The sequence below is a fragment of the Eurosta solidaginis genome, chromosome 5, assembly GCF_040869045.1.
Source record: "Eurosta solidaginis isolate ZX-2024a chromosome 5, ASM4086904v1, whole genome shotgun sequence".
Classification (NCBI taxonomy): domain Eukaryota; kingdom Metazoa; phylum Arthropoda; class Insecta; order Diptera; family Tephritidae; genus Eurosta; species Eurosta solidaginis.
In genome coordinates this window covers 215,535,162-215,556,471 of record NC_090323.1, presented here as the reverse complement: position 1 = coordinate 215,556,471, position 21,310 = coordinate 215,535,162, and the positions used below count along the sequence as shown (strand labels likewise).

The following is a 21,310-nucleotide window of genomic DNA, read 5'->3' as shown; positions in this document are numbered from 1 at the left end:
TCTGACGGTAAGACTGCTTGATTTCCTTCCGATTTGCAACACAGATATCACAGGACATTCAACAGCCGGGGCAAGTTTTCGTTCTTTACATTCGACATGCTCTTGCTCATTTCCGCCAGCTTTGCGTTTACGACCACCCACATTGTTGGAGCTATTGGGACCGCTGCTGCAATGTCGTGCAATATGACCTGGGTTGCCGCACTTGAAACATTTAATAACTCCGGCATTTTTCTGTTGTGATCCCTTCAGTGCTTCCAAAATAGTGTCTACCCAATCTGGTCTTTCCACTTCTACACGATGAGCTTTGTATGCTGGTTTACTCAATAGTGAGGCCGTTTCCTGAGTCAATGCATGTGATACCGTTTCAGAAAATGTCAGCTTTGGGTTTGCGTATGTAGCTCGCTTCGTTTCCACGTCCCGTATGCCATTTATGAAACTCTGGATTTTTACCCTTTCAGTGTATTCCACGGGTGCGTCCGCATTTGCAAGATGAGCCAATCTTTCAATATCTGAAGAAAACTCCTGCAATGTTTCATTTGCTTTTTGGTAGCGGTTTTGCAACTCAATTTGGAATATCTGTTTCCTATGCTCGCTTCCGTAACGTCTCTCTAAAGCGCTCATCAATGTTTCGTAGTGGTTCCGCTCGTACTCTGGGATGGTCTGTAAGATTTCCGCGGCAGGCCCTTTCAGTGCCACGAACAGAGCTGCAACTTTATCTTCAGCATTCCATTGGTTCACTGCTGCGGTCTTCTCAAACTGTAGCTTAAAGACCTGAAAAGGAACAGAACCGTCAAAGGATGGTGTCTTTACCTTTGGATTACTCGCTGAAACAGCTGGGCGGTTTAGTTGTAACTGCTCCATACGACCTTTTAACGCTTCTATTTCGGCATCAATTTTGTCCTCGAGTTGTAAAATTTTTGCATCCTGCTCTTCCAGTTTCACAAAGAGCTGCGCTGATACCTGTTCCGAAATTTGTGCCGACATTTCAGATATACGTGCCTCTTGCGCTTCCAGTTGAGATGCCAAATATGTCTTCTGTTCTTCCAATTGTGATGTTATACGGGTTTCCTGCGATTCCAGTTGGGATACCATATACGTCTTCTGTTCTTCTAGTTGAGATGACATATACTTTTTCTGTTCCTCTAGTTGAGATGCCAGTTGAGATGTTATATCTGTCTTTTGCGATTCCAGTTGAGAAGCCACTGTCGATGTTTGAGCAGATATTGCAGCCAAAATCATGTTCAAATCTGTGCTGGTAACCGTCTGCGATGTTTCGTTTTTCTCTTCAATTTTTGTTGTCTCCTCCCCATCAAGGTGAAAGACATACTCTTCCACATCAATTCCTTCTGCTTCCATTGCCTCTCGTAGCCGTGCCTGAAGTTCAAGTTTAACGCCGCTTGTATTCAATCCACGGGTTTCCAACTCCTTCTTTAGTTGCTGGATCTTCAATTCACCGAACTTTGCCATGTCCTTGTTGTCCTTTGGAATTTATTCAACAATTCCTCTTCTGACACCAATTGTAACGAATTTCCTGCAAATCCTCTTATTTGCCCTTTTGCTAGGATCGTATCGCTAAACTGTCGAATAAATAACTCCAATATTGAATAATGGAAAAATGGCCTTTATTAAAATACTTCACAATAACACTCAAATTGTGCAACGAATAGCTTAATAACCAAACTGATAGCTTAAAGGAAACTGACTTTCAAAATAATAGTGCTATTGCTCGCTAGATATCGTCTTACTCGTAACTGCTTGACAATTCAAATCAAACTGAATTACTTCTTACTCGCTGGCGCCGCTTTTATAGTTTACGCTGCATATTTCTAGGCTCTTCGATTTCCAGAAGTTACTAGTTGTTTCGGCTACAAAATCGCCAGCCACAACTACGTGCACAAATTATTGCTCTCTCTTGTGACAACTCAGATAAGGTATATGCATGTGTTTGTAGTTTACAGTCTCCCGCACACACATAAGCGTATAAGTAAATTCATCGGTGTGTGACATCTCATCTCTTGCTGCCTTGTATGTAAATGTTGCTCGTCGGAATGTGTACATATGTGTACATATGTGTAGACGCAATTATTTATTCGTTTATGTAGATACATAATGATTGAATTATTGATGTGCATTCACGTCACTGCTTAGATCGGCTTAGAGCTGGCAGCACTCCTTAGTTTTGCTAATATTCGTAACAATATGCATAATAAAAATTAGCAGAATCGGAAAACGACCACGCCCACTTTAAAAATTTTTTTTTTTTAAGTCAAATTAAAAAAAAAAGTTAATATCTTTACAGTATATAAGTAAATTATGTCAACGTTTAACTCCAGTAACGATATGATGCAACAAAATACAAAAATAAAAGAAAATTTCAAAATCGGTGGGGCTCCGCCCTTTTTCATTTAATTTGTCTAGGATACTTTTAATGCCATACGTCGAACAAAAATTTACCAACCCTTCTGAAATTTGGTAGGGGCATAGATTCTATGACGATAACTATTTTCTGTGAAAATGGGCGAAATCGGTTAAAGCCACGTCCAGTTTTTATACACAGTCGTCCGACTGTCCTTCCCCTCGGCCGTTAACACGATAACTTGAGCAAAAACCGATATATCTTTACTAAACTTAGTCCACGTACTTATCTGAACTCACTTTATCTTGGTACAAAAAAATGGACGAAATCCGACTATAACCGCGCCCAGTTTTTCAAAATCGAAAATTACTAAAAATGAATAAAATACCATAATTCTATAACAAATACGAAAAAAGGAATGAAACATGGGAATTTGATTGGTTTATTGACGCAAAAAATTACTTTAGAAAAAACTTTGTAAAATGGGTGTGACACCTAACATGTTAAGTAGAAGAAAATGAGAAAGTTCTGCAGGGCGAAATTAATAGCCCTTGGAATCTTGGCAGGAATACTGTTCGTGGTATTAAATATATAAATAAATTAGCGGTACCCGACAGATGATGTTCTGGGTCACCCTGGTCCACATTTTGGTCGATATATCGAAAACGCCTTCAAATATACAACTAAGGGACACTCCCTTTTAAAACCTTCATTAATACTTTTCATTTGATACCCATATCGTACAAACACATTCCAGAGTCACCCTTGGTCCGCCTTTAGAACTTTGGACCACTCCCTTTTAAAATATTCTTTAATACCTTCCATTTGATACCCATGCCATACAAACACATTCCAGGGTTACCCTAGGTTCATTTTCCTACATGGTGATTTTCCCTTATTTTGTCTCCAAAGCTCTCAGCTGAGTATGTAATGTTCGGTTACAACCGAACTTAGCCTTCCTTACTTGTTCATATTCTATTGAGTTGCCAACTTCGTTGGATTTTGTAATTTTGCTGCAGACATTTTTTGGGTATATATAGTATTTTACTTGTTTTGTTTTTGGTTTACTGTTTTTGTCCTTTGCATTGGCATTTAACCTCGTATACAAACACATGGCTTAATCGGATGTGTTGCTTGGTTTGGCCTCAGTTTAGTCAAGGTTTTTTTATTTCTATTGTTTTTTGTCTCTCTACCGCAACAACAAATAAGCCAATCTCTCTCTGTGTAGTACTGTTATTCTAAGCAGTAACAACAACGTCGTGTTTATTGTTTTCCCGGACAGGTTTATCGCTATGTATGCGCATGTCTAAACATACATATATGTATACTTAAATTCATATTTATATACTAATATACTAATACATACATACTTACATATGTATGCACCTTTATTTATGTAAAGTTATTTCTACGTACATACACAAAGTCCTTGTGAATTTTCACTGCGCTGCCTCTGCTAGTCAAACAAGATTTCATTTAAAAGTTTTTATCTGCTTTTATGTTTTTATTTTCGGGTTTTGCAATTCCATTTTGCAGTTTTGAAGTTTCGTTTTCTTTTGTTATTTATATACCAATTTTTATATATAAATACTACTTAATATGTGGCTTTTTATTGTTTAAGGTATTATTGCCATTTTGTTGCGAAACGCGCTAGATTTTCTTAATTATTGTTTGTCTTTAAGTTTTCCTGAAACTTTTTTGATTTCCACCCAAATGTTTGCGCTGCAGGGACTTTTTGTGTAGTACACTGCGTAAATGTAATCTCTATGTAAATGCTTACTTTGTTGGTGTTCTATAGTTTTACGCAATTTTATACAAAAATGTGGATAAATGACGTGAAGCTTGAAATAAAAAAAACTTTTTTAATTAAAATTAGAAAAGAACAAGTAAGGAAGTCTAAGTTCGGGTTAAACCGAACATTACATACCCAGCTGTACACTTGAAATGCTGTTGTTGTTTGTTTTGTGTGCTTAATAGTGTTACAAAGCTGCGCAATAAAACATATACATATGGTTCTATTCTGAACTAATTTTTCAGAACTTTGTAAAATGTAAAAACGAAACAGAAAGTTGCTTAGTCATAAAAGGGGTGGTGAAACGCCCATTTTTTAAAGTTTGAAGTTTTTCCTATTTATTGTTATAAATCAACTTGGGAAATGAAATACCATTGATATACAGCTCGTTTTTGCAAAGATATAGCTTATTTTATTCGTCCACGACCCTTTTTAAAATCTTTTATATAAAAGTGGGCGTAGTCCTCAACCGAATTCGTTATTTTTTCTTCAGGCCATTCCTTATATACTCTGCCAAATTTTGTTACGATATGTTTAAAAATTTTTGATTTATGATCAATAGTATTTGTAAAATTGATTTTATCACAAGTGGGCGGGGCCACGCCCATTTTAAAAAATCTTTCCGAATTTTTATCAAGAGTCTCAATATCAGTCCATACGTCAAACTTCAACATTCTAGGTGTATTATTTACTAAATAATCAGGGTTTTGTGTTTACCAAAATGTTGTATATAAGTGGGCGAGGTTACCATCCGCTTTGGCTCATTTTCAATACAATCTTTTCTGGTTACAGACAAGCTAGTGTACCAAATTTGGTGAAGATGTCTCAATATTTACTAAAGTTATCGTGTTAACGGGCAGACAGACGGATATTGCTCAATCAAATTTTGTTCGATATTTATGATTTTGATATATGGAAGTCTATGTATATCTCGATTCCTTTATGCCTGTACAACCAACCGTTCTCCAATCAATGTTATAATACCCTATGTACAAGTACAACTAGGTATAAAAAATGTGTTTGAATTCGTCAGTCCTTTGCAGCTCCACAAGAAACAAACCTCAAACAAACTTTTGAACTCGTTATAAGAAAGCAAAAATATAAGATATGCTACCTGTCAATGACAACGTCAAACCTTATTTACTTACCTGGGTGGCGTTTAACCGCTTATATGGTTATATCTGTCCAACCAGGAGAGACGGTCGCTCCTTTGCTGAGTTAAATGGCAACAATTGGCCACACAAAAGGAATTTAAGTAATTTTTCCCATGGTCCTTCAAACGGAGTGGAGACCTCCCTCTTGCCCTGCTTCCATAGGCGGGTTGTAAAAAAAAAACTACATTCTAGCAGCATATGGAAGTCTGGTCTGGTGGACGGCGCTAAATAAAAAGGGTAATCAACAGAGGGTCGGGTAGGTACAAAGGCTGGCATGCCTGGGAATGTCAAGGGCCGTCAGCAGCGCACCTCAGGAAGCGCTAAATGTAATCTTTCACTTCGCACTTGTACAAGTTTTCCTGCAGGAATTAGCCGCAAGAGGAGCTCTACGACTAAGAGAATCCAACATATGGAAATCGGCTATGCATGAACACGCGACGATTCTGGACGATATGACATATATTAACCGACCTAACATCCAAAACCGAATACATTGCAGTGGTTTTGGACTTCCAGGTTCTGAACATACGATATCGTTGAAGGAAGGAATGGGAAGAAGGCCCGGACAATGGCACGAGCATTACAATCTACACCGATGGCTCGAAAATGGAAAAGGGAACTGGAGCTGGGATGTACTCAACACATCTTCAGTTAAGCTTGTCCTTCCGACTTCTTGACGCATGAAGTGAATTCCAGGCTGAGGTCTATGCCATAGACAGAGCAGCAAAGTTGTTTCAAGGTAGTATGATCTCGACACCGACGTAACAATCTTTTTCAACAGCCAAACCGCCTTAAGGGCATAAGAGTCTAACATTATAAAAGCGGATATCATGCGGAGGTGTCGAGCCTCGCTGGTTTCTATAAGCCATCCTGGTGTCTCTCTTTGCTGTGTTCCTGGGCACAGCGGTATTGAATCACTCCATCGCAGATGAGATGGCTAGGAAAGTTCCGATTTGGACAAAAGTGAAGTGGATTGCTCCGTCCAACCACCGCTGAGTTATCTCCTGGGTAGAATCGAGGAATATAAGTACAGGGCAACGAACTTGCTACAGACCAACAGGGTTGACTGCGAAGAATCGAGGTCCTTATGGCCATGATTGGATAGAAAAGACACCAGCTTCCTACTCAAACTGAACAAATAGATATATATGGAAGATTACTCCAGAGCGTTTAAGTTCTGCAGATTTTACAATTTTCTCCAGCATCATTTTAAACAAACGTTGGTTGTTTCGAGCGGCTTGTAGAATTTCTTACCAATTCTGACCAGAGAATGGACAAAATCACAGATTGCTTGATTTCATCATACAACAAAATTTCTATTCACATTTAATCAAGCGAATATACTCAGAAATGATTAAACTCAGCATCTCTGCTTGCTTGACTCCATAGGTATGATTGCGCACCAATGATCGAACATGTTATACATAAGCATTTATGATCAGACGAAGGCTGGTGTAGAATAAATTCAAATCACGACAATTAGTAAAGATTAGTTCGGCATACAAACAATACTTTCAGCAATGCCAGACGAACAAGTGTTTGTGTTAGAACAAATAAATAAAAGTATTTACACCTTGTCACCGCGACGCCATGGCAGAAGTGTGATATGGGGTATATTATCTGAAATTATTAAAGAAGACGGAACTATCTTGGAGTGTTATGTACCCTGCCGAACGTGGTCAAAACTAATTAAATATTCACCAAAGCAATCGTCAAATTTGCGCCGTTATAAATGCTGCCAGTTACTGAAAGAAACTAAATGCTTGAAAACAGTTTCCACAGAGGATAAAATACAACCATTTTTACGTGTATCGAATGGAAAAGTGAAGACTTGCAACCATTTTCGCTTGTTAGCGGTTCCAGATTTATAAAGCTAACAAAATGGCTTATTAAAATCGGAGAAAAATACGGCGAAGGTGTCGATTTCGAAGACTTACTTCCAGATCCCATAACTCTTTCGCGGAAGGCACAGAAGCTAGCAGATGAAAAAAGAAAAGAAATCAGTGGTGAAATATCCGAAATTGTTCAAAGCGGTGGTGCATCTGCCACAATCGACTTATGGACGGATAATTATGTGCAAAATAATTTTTTGGGAGTTACCTTGCACTACCAAAGAAATTTAAAATTATATGACGTCGTGTTTTGTATGAAGTCTATGGACTTCGATCGTTCCACCGGTGTTAACATTTTGAGCAAGTTGCCTACTTTGTTTGGTGAATTCGGATGAGGTTAAATTCTTAACGGGCAGAGTTTCAAACATAGTCAAAGCTTTGGAAGATAATGCTCGTTAAAATTGTAGCAGTCATTTGCTTGCATATACTTTCGAACGCTCTTTTAAGGAAGCCGAAGAGCTGTCCGGGCTTGTACAATCTTGCAAAAAAATTGTTAAATATTTTAAAAAGACAACAACAGCTGAAAACCTCTTTGCAAAGTGAATGTCCTACCTGCTGGAACTCAAATTTTAATATGTTTAAATCTATTGTAGACAATTGGTTCCAAATTAATGAAATACTTCAAGAAAAAGAAGAAACTCAACGAATGCTGTTAATCAGCATCTCAAAGATTAAGGAGTTAGTTGTCTTATGCAGTGATTTCGAAATTATATTCAAAAAGCTGCAACTTTGCAGCTCTCTGTCATTATGTTTCGTTACACCGTCAATTCAAAAAATTAAGAATCTCTGCGAGCCTAAAGATACAGATGTTACAGCTATATTAACACTGAAATATAACATAATTAAAAACGTTGACAACACTTGGCTTACGTATATCAATTTATGACATAAAACAGCTTTCTTTTCACCGACAACAGTTCCTTGTTTATAATAAGCCGATAATTACATAACAATTTGTCGGTATCGGTGAAGCTGCCTGTGTTTTGGTTTAACTTTAACTCCTAGGCGAGCTATAGTTAATTAAAAATCACTAGTTCCCCAGTTTTAGAACTGTGGGTTAACACATCAAACTTCATACGTAAGAAGTTGGTACTCGCTCCGCACAAGAGGTAGTTTTCATTTCGCATAATATCACAGTGATAAAAGTGTTAGTTGGAAATATTGCAAAGTGTTATGAATCACTAGTACCATATCTTTATACGACAGTTCTGCAATAGGTGGTTTTTCACAGAAGTTTTTGCGTTGAAATATGAAACATTGTACCGTATATGTATGCCAATTATTCGATTTTTACAGTCCAGGTTTTTTACAACTACAGGATTTTCGGGATTTTGGTGTTGCAATATCAGGATTTAGAGATAAGTCCCGTGATTAAGGTATTTATAATTTTTCCATAGCATAGCTAGAAAAATGGGAATAAATATTTGCTTATTGCGAAATAAGTATAAACAACGAGACTTGTTCAGTTACTGAGAAATGTAATTCTCTCTTTAGTAAGAAAACAAAATAATACAGTTACAAAATTGTTTAAATTTTATAAAGGAATAAAAAGTAAATTTTTGAAGCAAGATCGGTGCAAAAAATTTATAGAAAATATAGAAATTACGTCTCTGAATAAAGAGACTGTGAATATTAATTTTATATTTTATACAAGAAGACCCGGCAGCCGTTGTCCTGCCCTAAATTTGGCCTATCTGCATATATTTTAATAAGTTTTTCCGTCTGAATCTGCCCTCCTCCCCTTCACTTTTTCCCAATCCTTTTATTCACTCCTCCCTCCGTCTTTTTCGCTTCATCTATCTCCATCTTCGTCTCATTCTACCTCTTTCTCAATCTCCTTCTCTCTTTTCTCTTCTCTCAATTTCTTCTCAGTCTTCTGCATCCCTTATTGCCTGTTCCAGAGGGTGGTATGCATTTTATTCCAGTCCCAGTCCCACTCCGAGTCTCAGTCCCAGTCCCACTCCGAGTCTTAGTCCCAGTCCTAGTCCTAATCCCAGAACCAGTCCGTCTCTGGATAATATATTACTCTGCACTAAAGCACTCATCAACAGCTTTCATTTGATATCCATATTGTATAAACACTGTCTAGGCATTCACTGGCCCACTTTTTGACCTATATCTCGAGACCCTAGTCACCCAGGGGTACGGAAATTGCCCTATGCACAACTAAAGACTCTCCTGAATTTAAAAAAAATGTCATAGTACCTCTAAATCGCGGGCCCCCTCAGAAACCCCCCACCCACTCGGCGGTCCTGGTGATGTGCTATACTTGATGTCATTCGCTATAATATTTTTTATTGATAAGCAGGTTGTTTAAGCACCAAGCAATTACACGGAAGTATATCCGCACCACCTAAAAATATGAGTGCCACTGAGTATACGTAAAATTTTATCATTACGTATAAACAAATACAAAAATTTTTACAATAAAATAATATTGCGACTAAAGTAAATTGAGATATAACATATCCTGTCTCTCAAGATAGATCAAAATACACTCGTAGTGCAAAACAAATTCAAAATCGGTTCAGCAGTTTAGGAGTCCATCGCGGCCAAAATGGTGTGACACGTATTTTTTATATATTAAGATCTCATAAGATATTACTAATCCCGGAGGCACCTGGATAGCAGTCAAATAATAATTATATTTTCCGACCAAAAATTAACGAGATCCCGAAATCTTGGGGTTGGCAGTCTTTATATCTACTATATTAAAATTATTTCATAGCGTATCTCAAAAACTCTTCTGGGAGCTGGGTTTAAAATTCAACTTTAATTCGATTATAAATAAAAATTATTATTTTTTTTTAATTTCCAGGACTGGTGGCGGCAGCATGTTGGGCGATGTTAACATATCCGCTATACTCGATTCATTTAGTGTTAGTTACGACAAAAGAGTAAGACCTAATTATGGAGGTAAGTTTCATGTTTTCAGTAATTCTATAAATTATAATATAGGATGAGATGAAAGTAGAGTTATAGAGCAAAAAACATGTTTCTATCATCTTTATTTATCTTTGAAAAAATTAAAAACAATGTTGTTGTAAACTTAGTAATTACCATTTAATTATATATGATGAATCACTAAGCTGAGGGGAACTAATAAATTTATATTTCAATTCATTTCCAAAACTGTATAAAGAACAATAAAAACAATTGGTTATTAGTAAAATAATTTAGATATGAACAATAAAAATAGTGTGGCCGATTTTTTTTAGGAAGAAATATTTACAACTAATTTATAATATGCATATAGAAATTAAAATCGACATTTAAAAATATATATTTTATTTACTTAAGGAATGCTTAACTCTCACTTTTCTTATCACATTTATATGACAAATACTCACATATTTCATATTTTCCAACATACAAACAAACATATATATATATATATATATATATATACACGCATATCTACATATAAAGAGAACGTTCAAACTTCGGCTTTAGGGTTGAACTAAATTGAACGGAGATATTTCCATTTTAAAACTAAGTTCAACTTACTATGTTAAATAACAGAGAAAAATTTTAATGAATACAAAGCAAATTATAAAAAGTAAGGAAGGCTGATCACTGCAGTGTATTCCAAGCGGAAGTTGCTGCGATTAAGATTACGGTGGATGGAATGTTATCCAGTGCTACTACGGTTAGGGAATTTAACATCTACTCTGATAGCCAAGCGGCTATCAAGGCATTGAGCTCAACTACAGTGCGATCGAGGGTAGTCTGGGAGTGCCTGACCTCGATATCGATTGCATCGAATTATTTTACAATTAAGATTATCTGGCTCCCGGGCCATAGTGATATTGCGGGTAACTGTCAAGCGGGTCTCTTAGCCCACATCGGTACAACTGAACTGGATGAATGATGGTGTATAGCTCCTCCATAGCTGGGCCTCGAGTCAGCTCAGCAAACGTTGGGTGGACACCACGTCTTGCAGGGTAGCAAGACTTTCTGAACGAAAGTGGATGGCAGGAGGTCTGCTAAAATAATTGGGTTCACTAAGGCTCACCTATCAATGTTCATTGGGGCTTTGACAGGGCACTGTCCGACGAATATCCATGCGGTACGACTCAATATACTGGAAACTCCATCCTGCTGCAGTTGTATGGAGGATGATGAGGTGGAATCATCAAATCACTTTATTCCTGATTGTCCAGTTTTTGCCAGAACTAGGCGAAAGTATTCCGGTCGCGACTCACTTGCATCTCCCGAGAATCTATCCAAAGTTGAGATCGGTATCATTCCGAGCTTTATAGTTGCTACTCAACGATTCTCTAAGTAGCTAGATCTAAGTCACCGTTATTTTTGGTGTATGTGGTATCACAACCGACCTTCGTGTTGTCCAAGTGAGCTCTCCTTATCCGGGCAGCTACCATCTAATCTAACCTAACCTAAGGAAGGCTAAGTTCGGGTGTAACCGAACATTACATACTCAGATGCCAACTTACAGCTTGCACAACTTTTAAATTACCTTAAGTTTTAAAAGTTTAAAGTTTTATTTTTATAGCACGCTAGCTCGGGATATTAGTAAACTTTTGGTCTTCGGTAAATGAGCTAAGCTCCATGTTAAGATAATCGTGCTTTGTTCATAGATGACACTAAAAAGAAAGCTCAAAATATGAACATTTTGTTAAAAAATGCGTGCACTGTACGTCCTGTAAAAAAAGTCGAACCTCCGCGAAATCTATAAATGCAATAAAATTCTAACAAATCGATATCTATACATTGAAGACATTTCAGAAAAATATATAGAAGGGGTTCTTATGAAACAACCAGACTCCAAATCAATAGTCTTTAAGTTTGTACTCGCATCACTTAGGACCCACTACACATAACTGAGGTAAACTTTCACTATTGCATCAGTAGAGGTCTAACTTACATACAAACGTACACTTCAAACCTACCAGGGTCTTGAAGTCCAAAGAGTGGATCCGGGAATTTGTCAAATGTATTTGTATAGTATGAATAGAAAGTGGAAGCTGATTATGAGAACCTTAACAACAATATTCGAGATATCTCCACCCATTTTCGATACACTTATGCTACGGTTTTGTTATTATAAATAAAACTATAAGTGAGGCCGACATATTAGTACTTTAGAAGCAGTGTCGATTTTACTTGGCTTTCGTATCACTTCGGTAATGGATTTAGATGATCTATTTGAAGAACGATGATGATGATAAAAAGTTATTAGCGAAACGTTCTGTTAGAAAAGTGGAATAATGTAATTTTATTTCGAACTTTAAAAAACTTAGGCCGGAAAAGCCCAATACAATAGCTTCAGATTCGACAAGAACTGATCAGAATTTATTATAGGAGGACTGCATTTTAATTATAAAAACTTTAGAGAATATTAAACAATTTCAGCCGCACTACATTTTTGGGTTACTAAATTAAGGTGAAGAAGTTAGCTCGAACTTGTCTATACAACACCATAAAAAGGTATACTATAAACAAGTAAAAATTAAATAAATACAAGGCGCGATAACTTCCGAAGCGATTTTATGCCGAGACTCTTTTCCAATTTGTGTCGTACAACTTTTTAATTTTTCTTACGAATTAGCGGGACCTACATATTTTTCGCCCAATTCGAATGGTATCTGGCATTGGGAAGCTTTACATGACAGAAAAGTACTAAGAATGCTTGCTAGATTACTGGGTAGGGGTGTCTCCGTTATGAACATATGTGTATTTTATGTGAGAATTTTAGTTCTGCTTAAAGTACGCGATGGTTAAGATTACAAGTAGAACTGGCTAGTAGCTCTACCAAATAATCAATGTAGGATTACCCCTTCCTTGCAGAAACTTATGTATTTCTTTCTTTTATACAAAGCATAACAACAATTCAATTAGAATTCTTGGTTACGTAAACGAGCAATACCTACGCCCAAAAATCAACAAGTTGCCTATAAATTATAGTGCTTCGCAAAAAGTCAATAGAATTGACATAATGAATCTCAAGGCATATGGGAAAAAATAGGAATAAAAAAGCGGATGAACTAGCTAAATAGCGCGTATCGCTTGAAGCCTGCTCCGTAGACGTCCCAATTAGATTGGGAGAGAGGTGCACATAATCGAACAAGAATACTGCAACTTTAGACTAACAAAGTTGCTTATATCATTAAAAAGGGAGGACTGTAGACTAGACTAATGACCTTTAAATTAGAGTTGGTTAGTGTTAACAGATGAAGGAAGTGCAGGTTGGAGGAGGAAACGGTAGAGCATGTTATGTGCTCGTGCCTTGCAACAAATCGCATAAGTCCTAGAAAGCTTCCAGTATTTGCACAGAGGACGGAGTTATTTTACAACATAGATCCTGATTTTTGAGAGGGTTTTTCAGTTTGGTGGTTCAGTAAACTTCTGGTGTTACTACGGACCTCACGCAACGCGCTGGCAGCCCAACCTTACCACCTAACCTGACGTAATGAACCTCTCCTAATTTGACTTGCCCGCCGGTAACTACTTAGCTTCGGAAATTTCTTGGTAATTGGGAGTATTTAACCCTTTCGCGGACAAAGCGGCAAATGCCGTCAAATTTGGTTAAAAATACAGGGTTTGCCGTCATAAACTATTTTTGGATATATGGAAAACCTATAGCTCCCGCAGTCAATTCGATGTTAATTTACAGATTCGCAAAATAAGTGTCCTCATAAATTTTATTCATTTGAAATCTATGTTATACAGAAGTAAAAGTAACTTTATGCAAACTTGAGCTTGCACTTTTTCATAGAATCAATGCGGCATATGACGTCAGTTTTTCATGCATTCAGTGAGCTGCGTCATACCAGAACGGTTAAGTTCTTCGGTGGGAAAAAAGAAAATTTGTAATGTAAATAAAGTAAAAATTATATGAAGAAGTGTGAATATCTACAAACAAAAATATAATTATAAAGTATGAATTGAGATATAAAATAAGTCTGAGAACTGTGTGTTTTGCTTTAATAAAAAAAAAAAAATTAATGGATCCAACAAACAACGAGATCGAATTCTTAAACTTTTTGAAGAACTCGATTCTGATGCTGAATTTTAAGTTGATACCCTCAGCGAAGAGGGAGAGTACGGCAACTACCCAGATATTGCCAAATAAGGAACACGAAAGATCTTGAGGTTAAGATGATGAGTCCGATGAGGAAAATGGACCACCGAGAGTTGCAAGTACTGAAGATTGTGAAAATGAAATCGGGCAGGACGATGTTGATTTGTATGTCCTCGATGACACAGATGTAAATTTCGATGAGAGTTCAGATGATATCTCAGAAGAGGAGCCGAATCTTTGTAAGGCAGAGCCTAGCTCAGAGTAAACCGTCAAGACGGAATTTACTGGTTTGCATTTTGCTATAAAGTTTTTTTTATAAATAGGACTTAACGGAAGTATCCGCAAAAATTTAAAAATAATTTTTATCAAAGAATTTCAATCGTTTAGTGATTTTAAATATTTTACTGAAATCCCGAAGCGCTTACCTCTATTGGATCCGAAGATATGGCAAGTGACCCAGGGAAACGTAACTCCAAAAACCATTGCCCGCCAAAGGGTTAATATATAAGTAATTTTAGACAACACAAAAATAAAATACAGTAAAAAAATATTTTAGTTGTTTTATCGGTTAATTGATTTGTAAGACCGCGTGTTCAAATCGAGCTGAGGGCCTAACAAAATTTTTTTTATTATTATCATTTTTGTGATAAATTTTTTCTTAATGGAAAATGTTTGAAATTAGATAGAAAGAAATGAAAAAAAGCTCAATGTATGGATCCATTTCGGGAACTGCTAAGTTATTCATTGGCCACGTTTACTCTCTCTACGTTTAGCTATCATAGCTGTTGTTTGTTTGCCTTCATTATCTGTATTTCTATTCTGTTTCTTGCCAATTGATTTTCACAGCACTGCGGCAGATGCCATAGCATCATATGTATTATAAATTTTTTTTCCAGATTTGTGATGTACTAACAAGTGAAATTTTTAGCTACAATTATAATCTGCTAGAGTGCGATGTAGGCTAAACAAGTTCGAAAGATGCGGTTTTTTTAAACTGAAGAAAATAAAAAATAAAAAAATTAAAAGCCGAAGTTTGAATGTTTTCAATTCATTAACTATCTTATTTAAATTAACTTAACAAAATCGTTAGTAAAAATAATCTTGCATTTGATAAACCGCATTCAAACAAACACACACCAACATAATCTCAAAAAAAAAAAAAATGTTTATATAAATAATTTACAAAATTATAACACTGTCATAGCATTTAATTACCATACATACACACATGTACATATAATAAGAAAAGCGCCATTTTTTTACACTTCAAATATACTCATCACAGTGGTAGCATAAAATTTAATTCAAAAATATTTAAGAATCGCGTATCTTTCGATATTATATACATAAAGAAAATATTGATTTTTATTATATATTCTTTTAAATAATTTTCGCCTTTGTATTAATTTTGTAGTTAACATATTGCTTATTTTGTGAATTTAATATGTCTTTTTTTAAAATGACTCAACACATCCATGTTTCAGGACCTCCCGTTGAAGTCGGAGTCACGATGTATGTGCTATCGATCAGCTCGCTGTCTGAAGTTAAAATGGTACAAAATATGACCAAACGTACCTTTTCCAAACAATAAAAAAACACAAAATTTTCTAATGTTTACAATTAGTTTACTTTGATTTTTTTCTTAATATTAGCATTTCTTAGTTTGAACGTATTTGTCTTCTAATAAATGAAAAATTTTTGCGTCTGCATTACTTACATTTAAAATTTTCCTTTTAATAGTTTATACTTTCTTAAAAAATTTTTTATACTAATTGCAAAATAGTTGAGATAAATTTCATATAATTAAAATTTTTTTTGTTTGTGCTGCGAAATTTCACTTAACTATATACAAGGTGCATATTATTTTTTTGATTTGTTTGTGAAAGAAAAGCAATATTTGTGCGCTGTAACCTTGCATTTGAAAATATTTGCAAATATTTACTACATTTTATATTATAATTTATAAATTTTTGTTATTTTTCTCTTGTTCTCTAATTTCTTGTCGAATTAGTATTGTTGTGCTAGCGTTTGCTCTTAAAAATTAATAAAAAACGAATATTTGTTTTTATTACTGTTGCGATTTTCATTCTTGTTTTTAAATTTGAATCATTTATGTTTTTATTTATAAAGTAGAATAAAAAAATAATGATAAAAGAAAAAAAAATTTCATAAGTTTGGTAATAGTAGAGGGAATGTTTTACGACTAAAATTTTATTTCTAGAAACTAGATTGTTTTACTTGTATTTGCTTTTTATAATCTTTACAGCGTAAGTAGTTGTTGAGAAAATAAAATACAAAAAAACGGCCCACATTATGAAGCCATTGATTCAATCAGAATCTATGAAAAAGGAATAAGAGACATTTTAGGCAAAAACTTTGGTCGTGTCTACACGAAACACTCCTTTAATAGATTTAGTTTGTAAAAAATGCAGAAACGAAAAATAATGTTTTTTCTTGTGTATGAAAAGCTTGCAAGAAAATAAGCTTGTAATTTCTTACGGAATTTTCAACCAAAGTTGTAAGAAAAATGTTTTTTTTTTTTTAATAAAATTTTTTTTGTGGTGAAAATAACCATTACAACAACCAAAATTCATTATCGGGTTTCCTTAACTATTATAGTAACCAAAATTTTTTTTTCGTTATAAATAAGCATTATATCAACACATTTTTTTAATTACCGTTATTTTGCGATATGGTTTGACAACCAGGTATGTTCTATAATAACGGGGTTCTTCTTTGGGAACCTATTATGTCGTTATTGTTCATTTACTCGCTTCGGGCGGTATCTTTTATGTTCATAGTTAGGTTTGTTACCTTACCTCAAAGCTAGTACAAAAAGTAGTCGAACGACTAGGAGTCGCCCTATTGAAGACAAATTAAACATGTATTGTTACGGTATACATTTTGATGCCCGATTTTTGAGTAGCTGGTTAAGTTAAGCTTAAATTAAATTTGCTTAAACTCTGGACAAATTCTAACTCCAGTTAAACTACTGAGCAGTTTTCCAGTCACAGTTTAAGGCCGCCTTTGGGGTAGACATTTTTGTACCGCAACATTGTTTTTTTTTTTATCTAGATAATTTGTAGATACGACAACAGTTGGATTTTGTTTATCGAACAAACATTTAAAAGATATTTTTCCAGCGAAATATATATCTAGTTCTGGAGGTGATGTCCAAAATCGTTATCTAGTTATCTTTAAACTAGATAGTTCTCGAATTGTTATCCAACTTCATTCTCCAATGATTATCCAACCTTTGAGAAATGTTGTAAAATTTATAGTTCTCGAGTTGATCTGCCACGTTAATGGCATTTTCAAAATATTTGATAGGTTTTGAGAAATGTGCTGTTCTCAAATGAATATTCAACACCTTTCTCCAGTTGATATCCTACATACCATTTCGAGTTGAGGTGAAGTTGAAAAAAAAAATCGCCAAGGTTTAAACACCTGATTGGAAGCAGTATTGAAACGTAATTAATCAAAAGTAAATTATATATATTTTATTGTATTTTTGTGAAAATACTGTAGTATTGGAATCTTACACTTGATTCCATTTAAAGAATCACAAGTTGGGAACGATAAGTTTTTGAACTTAAGTAATATCATTTTTCGCTTTATAAAAAATTCCTTCCTTTGCTGAGTACGCTGTGATTCTCAACTTGAGCAACTGTTTCGAAACAACTCTAGAGATCTTAGAAGTATGCTATTAATAACATGAGCTCTAAAGGTACTCAAGCCCAAATGCTTGTTGGGTATATTTCGAACGAACACAAATCATCGATAGGTTAACTAGAGTTAAACCCTGCCAGATCGGCCACTTAAGCTCGGCTTAAACTTCAATTAAAGTGGACTGAAAAACTACAGACTAAGTTTACACGTAGTTTAACTGACAAACTGAGTTGAACTTGTACTGAAAAACCGGGCCTAAAAAGCTATTCCTGTACATTTGTGTATCCGCTACTATGCTGTAATGCCGTCAAAGAATTCGATTGAAATTCGGTATGCAGATAATTGAAAAATTTTTTTGGAATTTTTATTTGGACTTTGCCACTATGTTTTGAGAAGGTTGACGCTTAATTGATATACCGAAAAATAAACGACTTAAGTCAATATGGGTATCAACTTGAATGTATTTTCCTTTGAATTTCAAATAAAATAATTATAATTGGGGTAATCACCTAGGGTAGGCAGGAAACTGCGCTGCGGACGAGCTAGCTAGGGATGGCACTAATCTGCAAACAATAACCTCCGCTGGTTGGGCCAGCTTTCCTCTAAACACCTGCAAGCACTGCTTGCGATCCTATTCACACATCAAGCAAACACCAGATGGGCCGTGGAACCTACATGTAGAATATCCAAGCAAATCTGGCTTAAGCTGGATGAAAAGAGATCGCAATCGGTGATACTGTTAAACCGTATCTCTATAAGTCCACTAGTGGACCTTCTCACAGGTCACTGTCTCATGGGTACTCATGGTGCCTATATGGGCCTACAAAAAAATGACTTCTGCCGCAGCTGTTAGGACGAGGACGAGATAGATAGCGTAGAGAACTATGTGTGCCACTGTTCCGCGCTGTCAGAAACCAGGTACCGATGCCTCCACAGACACTCCTTCGGGGGTCTTGCGGAGCTTGAATCTGCATACACAAACAACATCGCGTGGTAGCACAACGGGCCACAACGGCCTACGTGAGTCTCCGCTTGGACAGCGGAGGCAGCCACTTCAACCTAACCTAACCTAGGGTAGGCGATACTATATATATTGTCTTGTATAAAACATATTTTGATAAAATTTAATTTACATATTATTTAGCAGTGATGTCGTTGTTGTTTTCTTCACAAATTTGAATATATATCTTTGCTTATTCCATGGTTACCGCATAACATTAATCATATATTTTTATATTTTTATATCGTGTTGCAATGATATATCTTGGAAAATGCAATAAACATTTTGTTTAAGGGCATGCAACAGAAAAGTCAGAACCCTTACTATGGAAAGTAATATTTTCCGGCTGGATGATGTCCTATGAATGCCAAGACAAACATCGTGACTTATAAAGAAGTGACAGCCTCAGCAAGACACAAAGTCTATGGGACCCTGTGAAATCTACTCGCTAAACTACGATTCACAATAATGTTAGAGATTTTAATATAAAAAAATAAATGAGTTCAAGGCGCGATTTATCTCCGAAGTGATTTAAGCCGAACCTCTCTTCCATTTGCGTCGTGCTTTTTTTATGTTTTCCTACAAACTGCTGGAACTATAACTTCAGGGTTAAAAGCCGACTCTGGAATGCAATGCACATGAGCTTTCACTGAGAAGCTTTTCAAAGCAAAACTACACTTCAAGTATTAGCCAAATCACTCCTGAGAGGCGACCCTGCTTAGAAAAACTCTTGGTTCTAAATTTTTAGTGTGGCATTGCCTGGCTCTTGAGCAGAGGGTCTTCGGTGTGGTAGGCGGAGCACGCCTCCAGCACACCCGGCCGCCACAGTCCCAACTTTACCCAACTTGTTGCAGATATTTTATTTTGTGACTCAAACGACACGAGTGATTCATTGTTCGATATCCTGGGTGATATGGGGGCTTATATATAAAAAATAGTACTTTCTGTGATTCAAGTTTAAAAAAGAGGTAGCTTATTTGTTTACGCTACATATACGTAATACCCAACTTTCACTCGCAAAGTCAAATTTGAGCGATATCTCGGTTTCTATGTAGGTGAGCTGTTGGCTCTGATTTTAATTATGGCCTTAAAATTGGCAAAATCCTCCACTTTTCGGAGTATTGGCGTAGCTGCCAAAGCATTAATATTCCGATTCAGTCCTTACAGTAGCTACTCTTGCAATAGCTACACCCACTTTTACTGCTTGTTCATTTAGATCAGGGAAGGAAGAACTTATGTCGCACTTTTTAAGGCTAATGATATCAAGAATACGCAAGGAGTTGTATGCTCTTTTAATATATTGCATCATTATGACTACGATCAACGCTTGGCCATGGTTATGGTTTCCTCAGTTAGCTTTCATGGCTTGAAAAGGTTCTAGGCAATATTTACGTCAATAAAACCGTTGCTCAACGTCAGAAGTATACGTTTTGCAGAATATACAAATTCGGGGATAGCAGCATATGTCAAAACTTTTATAGCCTCCTAACTTCATTACCTGATATGAGTACAAAGGAAAACCTTCAAACATTGGTTCAAAAAGGTTTCCTTCAGACAACTCCAACACAAAAAATCTGTATGAGCTTAAAAAGAAGGAATGAGTTTATACTCAAGCTAGGCAAATAACAAGAATTTACAATAACTTATATGTCTTAAATTTTAAACGTAGAAAATATACGCTAAAAAAATTAAGTTATCTTCATGAAGGCGTTCTTTAAGTCTTGAAATAAGCTGGAAATATATGCAGTGTTTAATTGCTAATAAAATATGAAAAATTAGAACTTTTTGGTTACTGATAACCAAAAAAAAATATCTTGTGGTTATTATAATGGTTACTTATAACCAAAACACACATTTTCGTTACCACAATCCAAATTTGGTTGTTATAATGGTTATTTGTAACCAAAATAATTTTTTAGTTATATTAGGCACTTATCGTGACCTTGATAAAATAGTTCTCTTAATAGTTGTTTTTCACAAGCAATATGTCAATATATTATTACTAAAGGTTAAAAAAGCCCGTTTATTCGTTTCTCTTGCAACAGTTATTTCCCTGAAAAAAAAAAAAAAACTAATTAACTATTGCGATATTTGAATCGATTTTAAATCAATTTTTATATCAGAAACCGTTTTGCCTTTCGAGAAAAAACTAATTCATATCGAAAGCTTTATTAGCGCCTTTAATTTGATATCTAACACTTTTAGAGTTATTCCATAAACCCGCTCCACCCAAGTCTTCTTAGATATCAAAATGTACGCGAAATTAAATTAATACGCTTTAATATGAATTAAATATTTTTTTTATTTTAAATGATAATCAACGTCAACTGCCGCATTTCAAATACCCATGAAGGACTAATTCGTTTAGAGTTCGATTGAAACTATGCTCGTTATTTGCGTGGAAG

General features: G+C 35.6%; 1 protein-coding gene across 24 annotated transcripts in view; it reads left to right on the top strand.

The window, feature by feature from the left end:
- Nucleotides 1-21,310, top strand: part of Rdl (Resistant to dieldrin) — a 210,632-nt gene that overhangs the window by 84,507 nt on the left and 104,815 nt on the right. For 17 of the 24 annotated variants that reach the window (XM_067788157.1, XM_067788153.1, XM_067788170.1 and 14 more), the window contains 2 exons: nt 10,013-10,110; nt 15,721-15,788. In XM_067788157.1, the coding sequence (XP_067644258.1) occupies nt 10,013-10,110; nt 15,721-15,788 (166 nt within the window). Of the gene's footprint in view, nt 1-10,012; nt 10,111-15,720; nt 15,789-21,310 lie in introns of those variants that run through there. The other 7 variants (XM_067788171.1, XM_067788168.1, XM_067788164.1 and 4 more) reach the window with 2 other exon arrangements.